The sequence below is a fragment of the Centrocercus urophasianus genome, unplaced genomic scaffold (assembly GCF_019232065.1).
Source record: "Centrocercus urophasianus isolate 14NV4802_14NV808 unplaced genomic scaffold, USGS_Curo_1.0 seq_14, whole genome shotgun sequence".
In the NCBI taxonomy this organism is placed as follows: Eukaryota; Metazoa; Chordata; class Aves; order Galliformes; family Phasianidae; genus Centrocercus; species Centrocercus urophasianus.
In genome coordinates this window covers 36,400,359-36,416,182 of record NW_024884586.1, presented here as the reverse complement: position 1 = coordinate 36,416,182, position 15,824 = coordinate 36,400,359, and the positions used below count along the sequence as shown (strand labels likewise).

Sequence of the window (15,824 nt, the reverse complement as noted above, 5' to 3'; positions counted from 1 at the left end):
GCTTTATTTTAATTGTCAATGATTGAAACTTTTTTTTTTTTTTTTTTGGTAAACAGAGGAATTGCACTAAACCTCAAACTTTTGATTATAAGAAGTGGCAAACTGTTCTTCTGCATCCTAGATAAGTTTTGGATACTCCCGTGATACACTATATTAATTAATTTAGTTTCACTATGCTTAACTTAAAAATATGTTGGGGGTGTTTTAACAAGTGCTAGAAAAAATGTTAGTTTTTCTTTCATATCTGGTTTTTAAAATAATCTCATTTAAGGTGTATTTTCACTATAGTTTTTATTATTCTGTACTTGCAATTAAATTTTTAACAATGTTAAGTACACAGTGAAACATGGGAAAATTATTTTTGAGCAAGAACTGGTCCAGATATCTTCTTTGGCACTCCTTCCATCACTATAATCTCTGCTGTTCACAGTACATTTTTCATGTGCTTAAGCTGTTTTTATTGCATATAGTGATAGGTTATTTTTTATTTCTTCGTAGTTACAGTGGGTCATTGTATATTATGTTCTTTTAAAAGCTAGTGCTGGTTGGGTGTCAAAGAAAGCTGCCTGCTTATCTTGACTGACTGTTTTGCTTTGGGTCAGGCAGAAATAATCCAGCTTCAAAATAACCATGCATTGCTACTGGGGTAATTTTTTAATGAAAGATACGTGTTGAGGGAGGCTGAAGCCTAGCAGAAAAAGCACCTGTATCATTAGTCTAAATTGGTCATTTTGACAAGAACAGGGAGAGACATATAAGTGAGCTCAAAGCTCATTTGAAACAGATTTTTCTAGATACTTTGAAGGAATGGAAACTCAGGAGACACAGAAAGGTTGCTGGACTGGAAGAAAAACTGAGATTAGGAACCTACTTGTGAGTACCATTCTAAAGAGTGTGTAGAAGAGAGTCTTATTTACAAAGCTTTACTTTTTGTACTATCACAGTTTTTGCTTTTTTAAGAAGCTCTCTGTGTTTGTGGTTTTATGAAACCCATCTTGAGAGTTCACAGTATCACAGATGATACAAAACTGCGAGGCATGGCTGACACGCCAGTTGGTTGGACTGTCATTCAGAGGGTGCTGGACAGACAGAGAGCTGGGCACAGAGGAATCTCATGAACTTCGAAATAGGAAAATGAAAAGTTTAGCGTGTAGAAAGGATTAATACCATGCACCAGTACATGCTGGGAGCCATGGCTGGAAAGCAATTCTGCAAAGGACTTGGAGATTCTGGTGGGTAATAAGCTGGCCGTGATTCAACAATGCACTCTCATGGCAAAAAAAGACCAGCAGTATCATGGGCTGAATTAGGAGGAACTTTACCAGTAGCTCCAAGGAAATGTTCCTTCCCTGCTACTCAGCAGTGCTGAGACCACGCCTGGACTGTGATGTCCTAGTCTGGGCTCCCAGTATAGGAGAGATGTTGACATACTGGAACGGGAAGTTTGTGGCTTGAGTCGAGTGTGTAATTCCTTTAGGAAAGATTGCTATTGTATTTTCCTACCAAATAGTATTTGCAAATAAGCAAACTCATATTTTCAAGTAACCCAACCCTTTCACTATTTGAGACAAGACTGGTAAGCCTGCTGGGAGAAATTTTTTCAAAGTTTTAATCTGTTGGTTTGTTTGGATTTGATAGTTCACTATGACTTGGGTTAGACAAGTTGGTACGTCTGTGATTAGAGCAGGTGATACTGAGGCAAAAGAACTTGGCTACATAGCACATTGCTGAGCTGGACCATCTGCTGATCTGTTTAAAAACTTTGTAGGATAATTTTAGCAATTTATCCCTAGTCACTATATAATCTGTTATAAATACCACTGCATGTAGTTTAGGTAAACAAACAGGAATACAATACATTCAAACCTGATCAAAGTATGTGCTGTGCCATTATCCAGCAATAATATAAATCTGGTATGACTGAACATAGATCTATGACTGGAGTTTTCAGAAATGTATTCCTTAAATTGGTCAACCAGCTTTATTATTTGATCTGTGCATATTGTTGTATTATATACGTTAGGAAAGCTTTATATACATTTATGAAGGAGTATTTGATCCTGACTGCGTAATTTCTGTGCCATTTAAAGCTTTACAGTGTTTTGCATCCAGTAGTTGTCTAATACTTGTGTCTTGTGTACCATATTGGTATGTGTACAGATGCATTTTTGTCCTATGTGGCACTGAAAAACCCATATGTTGCAAAAAGGTCCTGCTCTTTTTTCTGCATAAAAATAACGTAATTTGTTCTGATACATGCTTTTAATTATCCAAAGAAAATAACAGCACAAGAAGTATAAAATAGGCATTACAGTCTACAGTTATTTTGTAGCTGCTCATTGTTAATGTTCACTTGTTTTATCTGCTATAAATGAATTCCTTGTCAGTTTAGAATATATATATATATATTTTTGACTAGATGAGTTAGAAGTTGTGAGCAAAAGTACTTGGCTAGATTCTTATTCTTATGATCCCTACATCAAAATAATTAATGACCAATTGAACCATATTCAGGTATCATACTCTTCCTATAAATTTAACTACATGTTTAAATCAGATTTTGCCTGCTTTTCTAAAACAACTGGAAAGTTGATTTAGTGTGGATCTGCTGGAACTGATACAGAAACAGATTAATCAGGAAAGTAAGAGAATGGAAATAGAGCGCATCAGGAATTTATGGGCTGTTCTTTATTTCAACAGGAAAAATGAAAACAAGTTGGCATTTCTGAATGTTCCTTCTATTCGCTACCAAGGATAGCAGTATTACAAATACTACTTTAAAACTTACTTGTTTATTTAATGTTGTTTAGATATTATAGTCTCCTACATTACTTTTGAAATTATGACACTAGCTGTTTTGATAATGCCATTTATGTATGTATGTATTTATTTTATGGAGTAGTTAGTCACACCTAGGAAGAAATATGTATAGCACTATAGTGTAGAAATAGTGTATAATGATCTCAGCTGAGTATTGGCCCTGTCTTGGCAGTAGCTGTGCTGTACTGATACTGAAAGGAGATAGGTTTTCCTTGGGGAAAAAAAAAACCGACAAAACAACAAACCACCCTTTCTTTCAAAAAAACAAGTTGGGAGAAAATTTATATATTAACACCTAGAACACTTCAAGAAACTTTGAATTTGACGGTGCCTGTGTTGTCCACGTTCTTGTAGGAAATTTTGTTGTTCAATTTTTGACCAGTAAAACATAAAGTGTCCAAAAACTCAGTTTTGTTTTCATTTAATTAACGAATCAGTTTTTTTCCATTTAATTGTGTTGCATGCCTAAACTCTCCATGTGGTCTGGAAAATTATTACTTATTACTTTATCTTCCAAAGTGGTTGTTAAGAGTGACTATTAAAGTCACTCAGCTACTTTAATGCTGGTAGTAGTGATACCTGAATAGTAAAGCAAATTGATAAATTTTGGGGAGAAAAAAAACAGTTAATAACTCCAAAAACACATAAATACTAACTGGTAAGTAATCTGAACTTTTACATCTGTAAAATACATAGTGCGTAATTTTATATCATGAAGTATCAGTGTGTATGGTTATGACCTTGATGCACAAACTTTTTTTGTCTAGTTACAGAGGTTATGACTGTCGAAGCAATTTATTTTACACTCAGACGGGTGAAATTGTATACCATGTTGCAGCAGTGGGAGTAGTGTACAATCGACAGCAGAACACACAGCGCTTTTATCTAGGTCATGATGATGACATTCTTTGCCTTGCTATTCATCCCTTAAAGGACTATGTGGCAACAGGCCAGGTAGGAAGTGTGTTTACTTGCAATAAGACTTTTTTGTTATCACTGAACTTTGAAAAGCCTGTTTTGGAGAAACGAGGTCCAATCTACATTTGTTCCAATGATGGAATGCACTTCTGTTGCAGATGGAGTAATGTTAAAAACTGCAACATAGGAGGTGTTGCTTTTTTTTTCCAGTTGTTTATATGAGTTTCACTAGAACTCTTTTGACTTTTATCTTGAGTATAATTTTGTTTCTTCTGCGTGTTTATGAATGGAGTAAATGGATAATTACTACTGTTTGTTTTCTTTTTAAAATCTTAGTTGTGAAATTAACTATGAGAAACAGTTGTTACTGTATTCTGTCTGTCCATTTCATGTATTATGATTTTACCTCCTCTAATCATGCTGTTCTCTTTATATGCAGTCCAGTGTTTGTAACACTTCATTTCATCTTTCTTGCAGACGACACTTTTAAGATAATGTTTTCTAAAAAATATACTTCCATAAAAGTTTGTACACCATTACTTGAAAGTTTGATTTGTGGTATGATTATTGGTATGATAATAATAAGTACCATAAAATAATTATTGTAATCATTATAGTAATAATTCTATTATTGAAGTGGAGAAATTAAAACTTTACTAATAAAGTTTTGCTTATGACGCCCTTATAATGCTCTTAAGGAAAGAGAGCCAGCTTGTGGGAATGGTAATTGTGATGCTGAAGTAAATTAGTACTAGAAACATGTTATCACTGACATATTCCACGTAGTTTTTGAAATATTTGCCAACATTAAAGTTTTGAACACCTATGTCAAATAACTGACAAGAAAAAATAAAAATAAAAAAAAAAAGTTTTTAAATATGTGTACTTTCAGGTTGGTCGAGATTCCTCTATACACATTTGGGATACTGAAACAATAAAGCCACTTTCAGTACTAAAGGGCTATCACCAGTATGGTGTTTGTGCTGTTGATTTTTCAGGTAATAAGTAATTGTTTATTTATTTACTTTACATCATTTACATCTCTTACTGTACAAAAGAGCAAACTAATGAGTTCTAATGAGGGGAATTCCTTTGCACTGAAGATTTTGTATTAAAAATATTCTCCAATTATTTTTTCAAATGAGTGAGGCTATTTTAGAGTGATCATTTATTAACAAGAACTCCTGTGGAATCTTGTAAGTCAGGAAATCCAAGAATGAATTCTGTGTCATTTAATAATCAAACTGATTGCTTTGTAGTTTATTGTATGGCACAGGCTTGCAGATCTTAAGTGTTGTGTCTGCATTACAATTGTAAGCTCTTTTTTTCTTAGATATATATCAATAGTAACAGTATTTAGTTGTGCTCTTAAATATGTATAAATATGTATGTGTGTGTGTATGCATATATATATATATATATATATATATTTAATTGTGTAATACCCATTTGGGTATATATGATACATATGATAAAATCATTAAGTCCCATTATGGAGTCCTTGTGGGAGGAAACCCAACTTCTTTTCTTTATTTGACACTAAAATAGGAGAGCACCAGTTAAGACTTCTGAAATTTTTGCACTCTATACACTGAATTTTTCTACCAGTATTAAATTTCCTCATCTTACCTGGTTTATGTTTATTCTTCAAGGATTTCAATTTACCAAATACGACTTTTAACCTCACAGTGAAGGTGAATGATGCTAAAGATGTGTATTGTGGGATGTGGGATGGGGTGAATATCAGAGCTACTGAAAGATTTGACACCATTCCAAGTATAGGAATATTTCATAAACTTCCTAGTGTTGCTTCAGTGCTTTGCTCTTCAGAAATGAATAGGGATTTTCAGAGTGAGCAGAAAACACTCACAGTGCAACTGTGATGAAGAGTTTTGGCAGCTGTGCCAGCAACTCGCTGAGCAAAGGTATGGTACAAAAACAGAACATCTAAGGGCAGTTTCTAAAAGGATAATTCAGAAAACAGAGAGTGATGGTTGTAATATATTTAACTGTGAAATTTGGTGATGTTTTGCTAAATTCATAGTTCATAATTGTTAAATCAAATACAGAGTTCTCAACCTAGTCTGCAATTCCATCCAACTGACAACTCAGGTTTAAAAGAGATGACAAATGTGCCTCTAATGTGGCTCACCATGTGACAAATGTGCCACACCATGTCATGTAATGATTCACCTGTTTCTATATCCTCCTTATGATATTTCTAAATTAACAAATGTTTTTTAGTGTAGTTTCTTATTACTGCAGCATGAAATTATCTATCTACTCTCTCAATTGTAAATTTATTTTTATAGCGGATGGGAAAAGATTGGCTTCTGTTGGAATAGATGACAATCATACTATTGTCCTCTGGGACTGGAAGAAAGGAGAGAAGCTTTCAGCAGTAAGGTAGGAATTTATCTTCTTTTTAAAATTTATACATAGAGTTAGTCTTGGGAGACACTGAGTAAAATATATTACTTAAGAAATGTCACATCCAGACCTCAGACTTCATTTACTTGCCTTTCTCACGATGCTTAAACCTTTTGGAGTCTGTACTGAGCTTCTTTATTTTAATCCCCCTAATCCTTGAACCTACAAACTGTTTTTTTAATAAATCAAACTTTATCAATTTAGTCTCTCTGAGTTGATTTTCATCTAGAATAGAATATTTGAGAGCAGCAGCTGTACTTTTCAGATCACAGTATGAGTTTAGAAAGGAACCAGTTGATGGTCTTTGCTACTAATTTGTTCAGTGGTCTGAAAACCACAGAAGGTAAGAGTTTTGCTCTTGTCCAGGGACCAATAATAAGTGTCTATTCAGCATTTTGAATAAATAAAACTAATGGTAATCTTTATTTCCTTGCATAAGTAGTAAACATTGACAGCTGTTTTTTAAACTCAAGACTGAAGCGAGACATTGGCCTTATGTGCCTAGGAGCACAGTGAGATATCCAAAACACACAGCAAATTTCAGTGCTTCTAGAAACAGCTGAAATATTCCATTAAAAATTGATATAGCAGCATAATTTTGATTCTAACTAGAAAAATTAAAAAGTAATTAAAAGGTAATTATCGTTTATTATTAAATGATTTATTTGCAAAATGAAAGACTGATTTAAATAATACATAGGACCGTATGCCTTGCAATTTTATGATGAGCTGTTGGAGTTTAAACGCAGTATAAATGCATCAATTTTCTATAGATATTTTTGTTACTAAAAGGCCACCTAGTGGATTTCTGAAGTGAATTTCTCACCTTTGGAAAACTGAAAGCTAATGAGAAATGGAACAGAATTCAGTATGTTCCTTCTTTGGCTTTCTTCCTTTTTATAATAAAATAATTGTAAACTGTTCGGAAGTAAACGTTAGCAGGATAAGGAAGGTAACAATAAAAACAAATCTGTTTTAAAAAAAAAAAAAATCACTACAATTTTCATAGTATCAAAGAACGGTTTGGGTTGGAAGAGACCCTTAAGACCATCTAGTTTAAATACCCCCCTGCTCTAGTCAGACCTCCCTTCAGTCCAGGTTGCTTAAAGCCCCATTCAGCCTGGCCTTGAATGCTTCCAGGGAGGGGGACATTCAAACCCTACTAGGTAATCTGTTCCAGTGTCTCACCACTCCCATAGTAAAGATACTCCTGATATCTAGTCTAAATATACCCTTATCCAGTTTAAAACCATTTTCCTTCATGCTGTTGCTACATGACCTTATAAAATTATAAAAGCTTTCCTGTAGGCCCCCTTGAGGAACTGGAAGGCCACTAGAAGATCTCCTCAGATCCTTCTCCAGGCTGAAGCTCTCTGTCTGTCCTCGTAGTGGAGGTGTTCCAGCCCTCTGATCATCTTCATAGCCCTGCTCTGGATCTGCTCCAACAACTCCATGTTGGAGACTCCAGATCTGGATGTAGTACTCCAAGGTGGGGTCTCACAAGCATAGAGAAGAGGGACAGAATCACAGAATCATCTCCCTCAACCTGCTTGCCACACTTCTCTTGATGCAACCCAGGATGCAGTTGTCTCTCTGGGCTGCAAGTGCACATTGCTGGCAAATGTTGAATCTTTTATCAATCACCACTGCCAAATTCTTCTCCTCAGGGCTTCTCTCAAGCCATTTTCTGCTCAACCAGTATCTGCTTGAGATTGCCCTGACCTGGATGCAGGACTTGGCCTTGTTGAACTTCATGAGGTTGGCATGGACCCACCACTCAAGCCTGTCCAGGTCCCTCTGGATAACATCCTTTCCCTCTAGTGTGTCAACTGCACCACTCAGCTTGGTGTTATCTGCAAACTTGCTGAGGGTGCACTCAGTTCTACTGTCCATGTCACTTATGATGTTAAATAACATTGGTTTTTATTTGTTTTATTTAAAAGAGGAAAATATTTTGCTTTATGTTTCAGGGGAAGCAAAGATAAGATTTTTGTTGTTAAGATTAATCCTTATATGCCTGAAAAACTGATTACAGTTGGAATTAAACACTTGAAATTCTGGCGAAGAGCAGGTAAGGTAACTTTGTAATTACAGCATTTTCTGTCATTTAAAGTATAAATAATACATCTTCTAAAGTGTATTTCATGCATGAAAGGCAGATACCTTCTCCATATAGCTCTGTAAGTTAGCTTCTTTCTTGTTCTATTAGAAATAACACTAATGGCCATTATTATGGTATTGTTGATTCTATCAGTTTTCTATGTTAGAGATGCACAAATAGAAAAATTTGGACTTTCTACTGACTTCTTTATACCTAACATCTCAAAATCTTGCTGAACTGTAAAACAGTGCAAGAGTTTTTGGAAGAAGAACAGTAAAAAGGCACAAATATAAATGAATCTAAAAATGAGACAAAAATTCAAACAAAATAGTTAAAGAGGACACATCTGCCAGTGAGACTTATCGTTTTACATACGTATATTGAACATGACAATTAAAAACCTAGATAAGCAGCTTACTTTTTATCTGCTTGAAAAATTGTGAACAGTTCAGAAAAAAAAAAAAAAAAAAGGCCATTCCCTGATGTTAGTGTCAAATTTACAGCATCAAACTTCAAAAAGTTCATGAATGCGTATGGGCTGCAGAAGACTAGCTTACTAGTGCTCTAACTGTTCAAGCAGAATCTATGCACTTGAGCTCATCTAAATCCCTGCAAAAGTCTGATTTTAGAGAAAAATCTGTGATGAGAGAAGTCGTGCTGATTTTCTCAGTTCATGCTGCAAGAGAAATTAGGTAAGATTGTCTGAGAGAAAGGTGAAGTCTGTAAATTACTAGTTTTAACAGCTTTGCTTGCTATCTTAACTAAGATAATAAAAGCAGAAAATACTTTGAGTAAAAACATGAAATTGATTAAATTTTCTGGCATTGCTCAGTGAGCAGGTATCAAATTTCTCTAATACTGTAACCCTGTGTGAATACTGACAGGGCAGTTACTTTGAAACATGCTTAGCAGTGTTAATAGGAGCATAGTATCATCACCCTGACAAATGTGAAGTCTCTGAAGTCTGCATTAGAACAACTTCAGTTAATGTGAGAAGTGAAGCCAAAGTATATAGTTTAGATTAAATTTCCTCAGTGTCAAGTGATGGCAAAGTGTTTGGGACCCTGCCTCAAACCCTGGAACTATGAGAATGGTACAAAATATCAGATCCTAAGGGACTTCTGTACCAGGTGAAGTTTTTCAGATGATTATGAAAACCTGAATCTGACCTTCTGTCTTGAAGTTAGTATTTATTATGACTAGCATAACTTCAGATCACAGTATTTTAAAGAATTTTAAAATTCATATAGCTGTAATGTCTCTATCATCCAGAAGCCAATACAACAAACCTCGAAGATAAAGTTAGATATTCTGAAAGCATATCATGAAAAGAAAGGGATGTTATCTTAATCAGTTTTTTTTTTCAAGTTAATTTTTAATGTGGAATTTCTGCGTACTGTGGTAGGTATTTTGTTGTTATGAGCTGTTTTTGTTTTAAACCAGGGGGAGGACTAATTGGGAGAAAGGGCTGCATAGGTGCTATGGGAAGAGCCGATACAATGATGTGTGCAGTATATGGCTGGACTGAAGAGATGGCATTCTCTGGAACTTCCACAGGGGATGTTTGTATCTGGAGAGATGTGTTTCTCATAAAAACTGTCAAAGCACACGATGGTCCTGTGTTCAGCATGCACGCATTAGAAAAAGTAAGTTCACAGCTATAATTCCACATAAACAATAATTTAAACAATCAAAAAAACCTCTGTAATTTATTCATGATGCTTTGAGGATGACAGTGAACAAATAATGTAAAAAATAGTGGAAGCTTTCTTTGAGATTTCCTAAGTTCACCATCTGAATGAAAAGAGGATTATTCTGTTAGACTATGTTGCCCTGCCATATTTGTACTCACAAGATGATTCGTAGCAAGTTTGCTTAGCAGATGAAGTTCAGAGGCTTAGCTATGCTCAGTTGATGCTCAGTTCTTCATTTGTGAGAGATGAGTCTATTAATAAGCACTGTGATGCTGAAAATATTTTTTATGACTTGTTGAAAAGTGCTGGCATAAAGCATAAATGCAACAGGAGTGGAATGAGGAAAAGGACTCCAATTTATTTTCTAAGAGGTGCTTCACATATACTTCTAATAGCTGTATGAGGGATTGATACTGTTTTACGTTATTTTGTTTTGTTTTGTTTTTTTACTTTTTACTACTTCCAAAATAAGCATTTTCTTGAGGTTATGATATTAAATTTGTTTAGAACACTAAATACAAGGCGATTAGACACAACTCTGAGAATTGTATTCTGTTTTAATCAGATCATACTCATACACTCTATGCTGCAATTACAGTCTATTTGTGGAAGCTTTCAGTCTGTAGGTAACTAACTACTTTCTCCTGGGTCTCACCTTTTTTTGGCTCTGGAAAGCCTGTAAGCATGTACTTAAGTGTAAATAACATTACCAGTTAATTATCTGTATACTTATAATTGAACAAAATAAAACTTTAAATCATTACTCCACCTTTAATATTTGAGTTTCAGGACAGAAACTTCAGACAAAGCAAGAACTGTTGACAAAATTTTTTGAGATATAATGGCACAGATAGACATATATTTGAATCATATAAACACTGAATATTTTTTTATAAGTGATATGAAGTGTGACATGTGTAATTGGGTGAAATGTAAAATGATACTTAGTAAATAATACTTAGGCTAAATATCAAGAAAAATACTTATATGTGTCAAACAGTCACATTACTTTTTAGTATAGTCAAAGCTTATTGGATAGAATTTGTAAATCCGGTCTGAGTATCTGGGCCGTATAGAACTGTGTAATGCTTGCATCTAGAGACTAAAAAAATCATTTTGTTGCTCCTGATTTTTTTTTTTTTTTTAATCTCTAACATGTGTAGTTCTGTGCATGTGTAGTTACAATAATTTTCAATATAATAAATTTCAAGTATTGGTAGAAATCAGTGAAGTATTAATGAAAGAGAGTGATTCTATCTTGTGAATTTTTATTTCATTTTTTCATTTGCCAGGGATTCGTCACTGGAGGAAAGGATGGGGTAGTAGCTCTCTGGGATGATACTTTTGAACGCTGTCTCAAAACCTATGCCATCAAAAGGGCTGCTTTGGCCCCTGGGTCTAAAGGTAACATATCAGACTTTATCCTGTTTCTGATTTTACTTAATAGAAAACTCGTTTGGTAAAATTGCATTTTCCATCAGGGGAAGATTTACATTTGACATAGGAAATACTAATACTTTGTTTGTATTGTACTGAGTTTGTACTGATTTTAACTAAGTCATATTTCTGTCAGGTGGGGAATGGTAGTAGTGCCTAATTGCGCATTTATTGAGAGCAGATCTTAATATTTATGGAAAATTTCAGGACCGTTTAGGTTGAAAAAGACCCTTGAGATTATCAAGTCCAATGATAAACTTAGCTCTAGTAAGTCCACCTCTAAACCATGTCCCTAAGCACCGCATTCACACCTTCCTCCAGAGACAGAGATTCCACTGTTTCCAAGGGCAGCCTATTCCAATGCCTAAGAACACTTTAAGTGAAGAAGTTGTTCCTGATAACCAATCTAAACCTCCCTGGATGCAACTTCAGACCTGTTTCATATGTACTAAGACTATTTCCTCATGTCCTATTTTCTGCATCGTCTACTTGACTTAAAGGTTTTAACCTTGAGTCTCTTACCTCCTAGGTGTTTGTTTTTGTTTTTGCTTTTTTTAAGTAAAAGCCAAAACATCTTTTTCTGTTTCTAATCATGAAATAATTTTGTCTGATTTTTTTGTTACTTTTGTTTGTTTCTTTCTTTTGGAGAAGGATTCTGAAAAGGGGATGGAATTTAAAATTCTGTTGAGATTTGTAATGTATTAATACATTTTATGACTTAACTTTCTGTAAATACGAATGTGTTTTGAAATTATGATTTAATTCCTATTCCTTTAATTTATTCTTGCTCTTAGTGTTGATTTATGGTTTTCCCTATTTTATGTTCTGGAGTATGTGTTTGTGTGTCTTATGCCCTTGCTCTTCTAAATTTATTTTTTCTGTGTGTTAGTATATGATTTAATTTTCAGAAAACATGAATGGGAACACTCATTAAATAAAACATTCATTTACAGCTTATCTAATTTTCACATCAGTTTAATGAAATCCTTTTTTGAAAGTACCGTAAATAATACCGTTAAGGTAATGACACAGCTCTTATTTATTTCACACATGTATTTTTCACTAACATTACTAATGAGTCAGGCTGATTAAACTACAAGGACGTTCTATTTAGGAGAAAGATTAGTAGTAGTTGCTTTATATAGTTACTTTGTTATGGAAAAGATAAAGGTCACAAACAGAAGTTTGCAAGAGCAACTAGTGTATGTTTTTCCATCCACTGGGCTATTGCTAAAGACTCCCAAATGAATCTAAGCATGCAAGTTCTTCTGTGCATAAATAAGTTTTTGCTTCCTACTGAATATCTTTTTCTACAGTGGGAATGTAAGGTGTACTTGTTAAAAATCTTCTTTAAGGCATAACTAAGAATCTTGTGTCTTCTATTATTTTAATGTTCTAGGACTCCTCTTAGAAGATAATCCTTCTATACGTGCCATTTCTTTAGGACATGGTCATATTTTAGTGGGCACAAAGAATGGTGAAATATTGGAGGTAGATAAAAGTGGACCAGTAACTCTTTTGGTTCAGGTACGTAGATATCGGTCAACTACTGTTTTGTTTTTCAGGTAAAGACAGTTGTGAAATAACAAGCATTTTAATTACCAGTCAAGTTAACAAGTTAGTATCATTTCTCATATTTTTAAGGGTCAGACAGACCACCATGATCTCTGATAAGCGAAGAAGTTCACAGAATTTCATGTAGAAATTTGTTTCTCAAGTTCATTCTATCAGACTAAAATCTTATTACTGTTTAAAAATAAGATAAAATCAAGCAATGGATTCTCCACCAGATATCTTACTAATCTGTTCTGTTAGTTAATCATATCATTTTAAAAAAATATCTGTTTTTGGGGTTTTATTTTAAGTTTCTCATCACAGGCAAAAAACAATTCAGTTTTTACTTTGCCATACCATACAGAGAGCACTTCTTACACTGCCTACAAAATGTTTTTTTACAACATTAGGTCATCATGTGATTTCATTTCATATGTAAATACAAGTCTGTGCCTCTTTAATTCATGTTTTATGAGTGGCTAATGCAATTGTGAATAAGTGGAGTTTTTAAAGAATATATTAGAAATACAGGTAGAAGAAAATGTAGGAGTATGTGGAGATTATTCCTCAGAGAAAAATTTTCACTGGTAGAAATTACTATGGCATGCACTTCTATAAGCAGAAGGGTAGCACTTTTTTCAGGTATACTGTTTCTGTTCAGATATTTCTTTATTATCATGTAAAAATGTGTCCTCATTTGGTGGTTTTGTGTTGTTTTTTTCTTAACTCCTTATGTTATTTTTTATGTCAGTTTTATATGTAGAAGCATCTGATTCATCTTTTTTTTTTCAGGGTCACATGGAGGGGGAAGTTTGGGGTCTCGCTACTCATCCTCATTTACCCATTTGTGCTACTGTAAGTGATGACAAAACCTTAAGAATATGGGATTTATCTCCTAGCCATTGTATGTTAGCTGTTCGCAAATTGAAGAAGGGTAAGATGCTTAGTATGAAAAAAAGATGTAACTGAATTCACTTCATACTTTCTTACACTATGATTCTTGCAGAAACAAGACCAAGTTAATTCTCTTCTGTAATTACCTTTTTGTCGCTTTCTTCATAATTTATGTAGTGCTTACCTAAGAAATCTGTACAAGAGATTTCTCTGTAATACTGTTCTCAATCCATTACAGCTGCAAATAATCTTTAATCAATAAATTAACAATAAAAGTTGATGCAATGACATAAATCTGCCATATTGAAGACAGTAAGGGAAGCATATTGGAACAGTAGAGGAATTCAACTCTAGAAAAATTCTGAAGAAAACTCAGAAATAATAGTGAATTCCTGTTTGTTTTTTTTTTTTTTGAGAGTATTAGAAGAATCCACAATGAAGAAAAAAATACTAATCATTTACTACATAATAAAATTTTGCTTTTGACGGATGAAGAATCCTCTTTAATGATACCATATAAAGAGACTGTTTTTAGGATTTAACTGCACTTGCCTTAACTAGCTTTTAATAACGCATATAACTTGCTAGACAAAGGAATGTGATAGGCTTCATCTGTTTGGAGTTCAGTGGGGAATTTTGATCCCCACCGTATAGAAAGCTTAGATGAAAATGGTCTGAATTGATTGGAACTAACTAATCGGAAGAAATGCCAAGTGCCAGCACAAGCAGGAGTGGTAATGTTAAATAAACAAAGAAGGTTCAAATTAGAGTCTGCTGGAGTCTTAAAGCTGATATATCTTAATATTTTTATTAGCAATTTTCAGAGAAGTCAGGACTGTGATCTAATTTGCAGATGAAACAAATTTTGAGATGGTTTCTCAAACTTAAAAAGCATGCATGTACTGTACAAAAAAAGCACAATACTCTTGCAGACTGTAGTAGTAGAAATGGCAGTGTTTACTAATTAAAAAGGGAATACGACTGTAAGAAAAATGACTGTTCAGCTGAAGGGTAACTGAGGCATAGAAGACTCATAGCATTGCAGCTGATCATAGGATGACAACTACACATAATAGTAAGGTTTTGTATAGGACGTAATGAAGTATTCATGTAGTTTACTAGAGACTAATCAGAGTATTTTTGGTGTACCTCCCTCATCTGTGTTCATTTGAACTGAAAATTGAGTGTTGACAAAAAGGAAACACAGAGTAGTGAATGAAAAGCTTTGTCTGATGGAATCAGCTTATCTGAATAAAGGGTTGCTGACAGCATTTTTTTCAGAGGGAAAATAAAAGGCAAAAATAGTTATGCTAATGGAAAATTCTGCCATGGAAACTAATGTATTTAAGCTGACCAAGTGAAGATTGACATGCTTAGTGAAAGGATTATATGACTAAGTGACCATGAAAGCAAACAACTGGATTCTGTGAGTACAGAAGATCTTTGCCACTTAAGTTCTCCTTTCTAAAGCAAAAGGTAACAGTTGGCATTAGATAAGTGAAGGAGAGCAAGATAAAAAAATAGATAGATGACAGTGGTTAAATTGTATTGTTAATTTAGATTAAATGTTGATCAATATGCAAACCAATCTAATGAGATTCTGGTGTTGAGTACTTACAAGTTACCAATAGTGTCTGTGTACTGTCACAGAGGTAGAGCTTGGAAGTGATATTGGCAGCACCTATAATATGTCATTAAACTGTATACTAGAAAGACAGCTTTACTGCTAAAAAAAAAAAAGAAAAAAAAAAGGAGGGATTATCTGCTGTAACCATATCTCAATGGCATTTCTTTATTCATTGTAGGAGGCAGATGTTGCTGTTTTTCTCCCGATGGGAAAGCATTAGCTGTTGGTTTAAATGATGGAAGTTTTTTGATAGTTAATGCAGATACCTTGGAAGATCTAGTCTCCTTCCAGCATAGGAAAGATATTATTTCAGAGATCCGATTTTCTCCAGGTAAGTGATTTTAAAAGA

At 34.1% G+C, this 15,824-nt stretch overlaps 1 protein-coding gene across 4 annotated transcripts in view; it reads left to right on the top strand.

The window, feature by feature from the left end:
- EML5 (EMAP like 5) overlaps positions 1-15,824 on the top strand; it is a 90,276-nt gene that overhangs the window by 40,637 nt on the left and 33,815 nt on the right. For all 4 annotated transcript variants that reach the window (XM_042814137.1, XM_042814138.1, XM_042814139.1 and 1 more), the window contains exons 14-22: positions 3,588-3,774; positions 4,631-4,736; positions 6,051-6,144; positions 8,139-8,239; positions 9,713-9,915; positions 11,256-11,367; positions 12,800-12,927; positions 13,747-13,888; positions 15,654-15,806. In XM_042814137.1, coding sequence (XP_042670071.1) covers positions 3,588-3,774; positions 4,631-4,736; positions 6,051-6,144; positions 8,139-8,239; positions 9,713-9,915; positions 11,256-11,367; positions 12,800-12,927; positions 13,747-13,888; positions 15,654-15,806 — 1,226 coding nt within the window. The remainder of the gene's footprint in view (positions 1-3,587; positions 3,775-4,630; positions 4,737-6,050; positions 6,145-8,138; positions 8,240-9,712; positions 9,916-11,255; positions 11,368-12,799; positions 12,928-13,746; positions 13,889-15,653; positions 15,807-15,824) is intronic.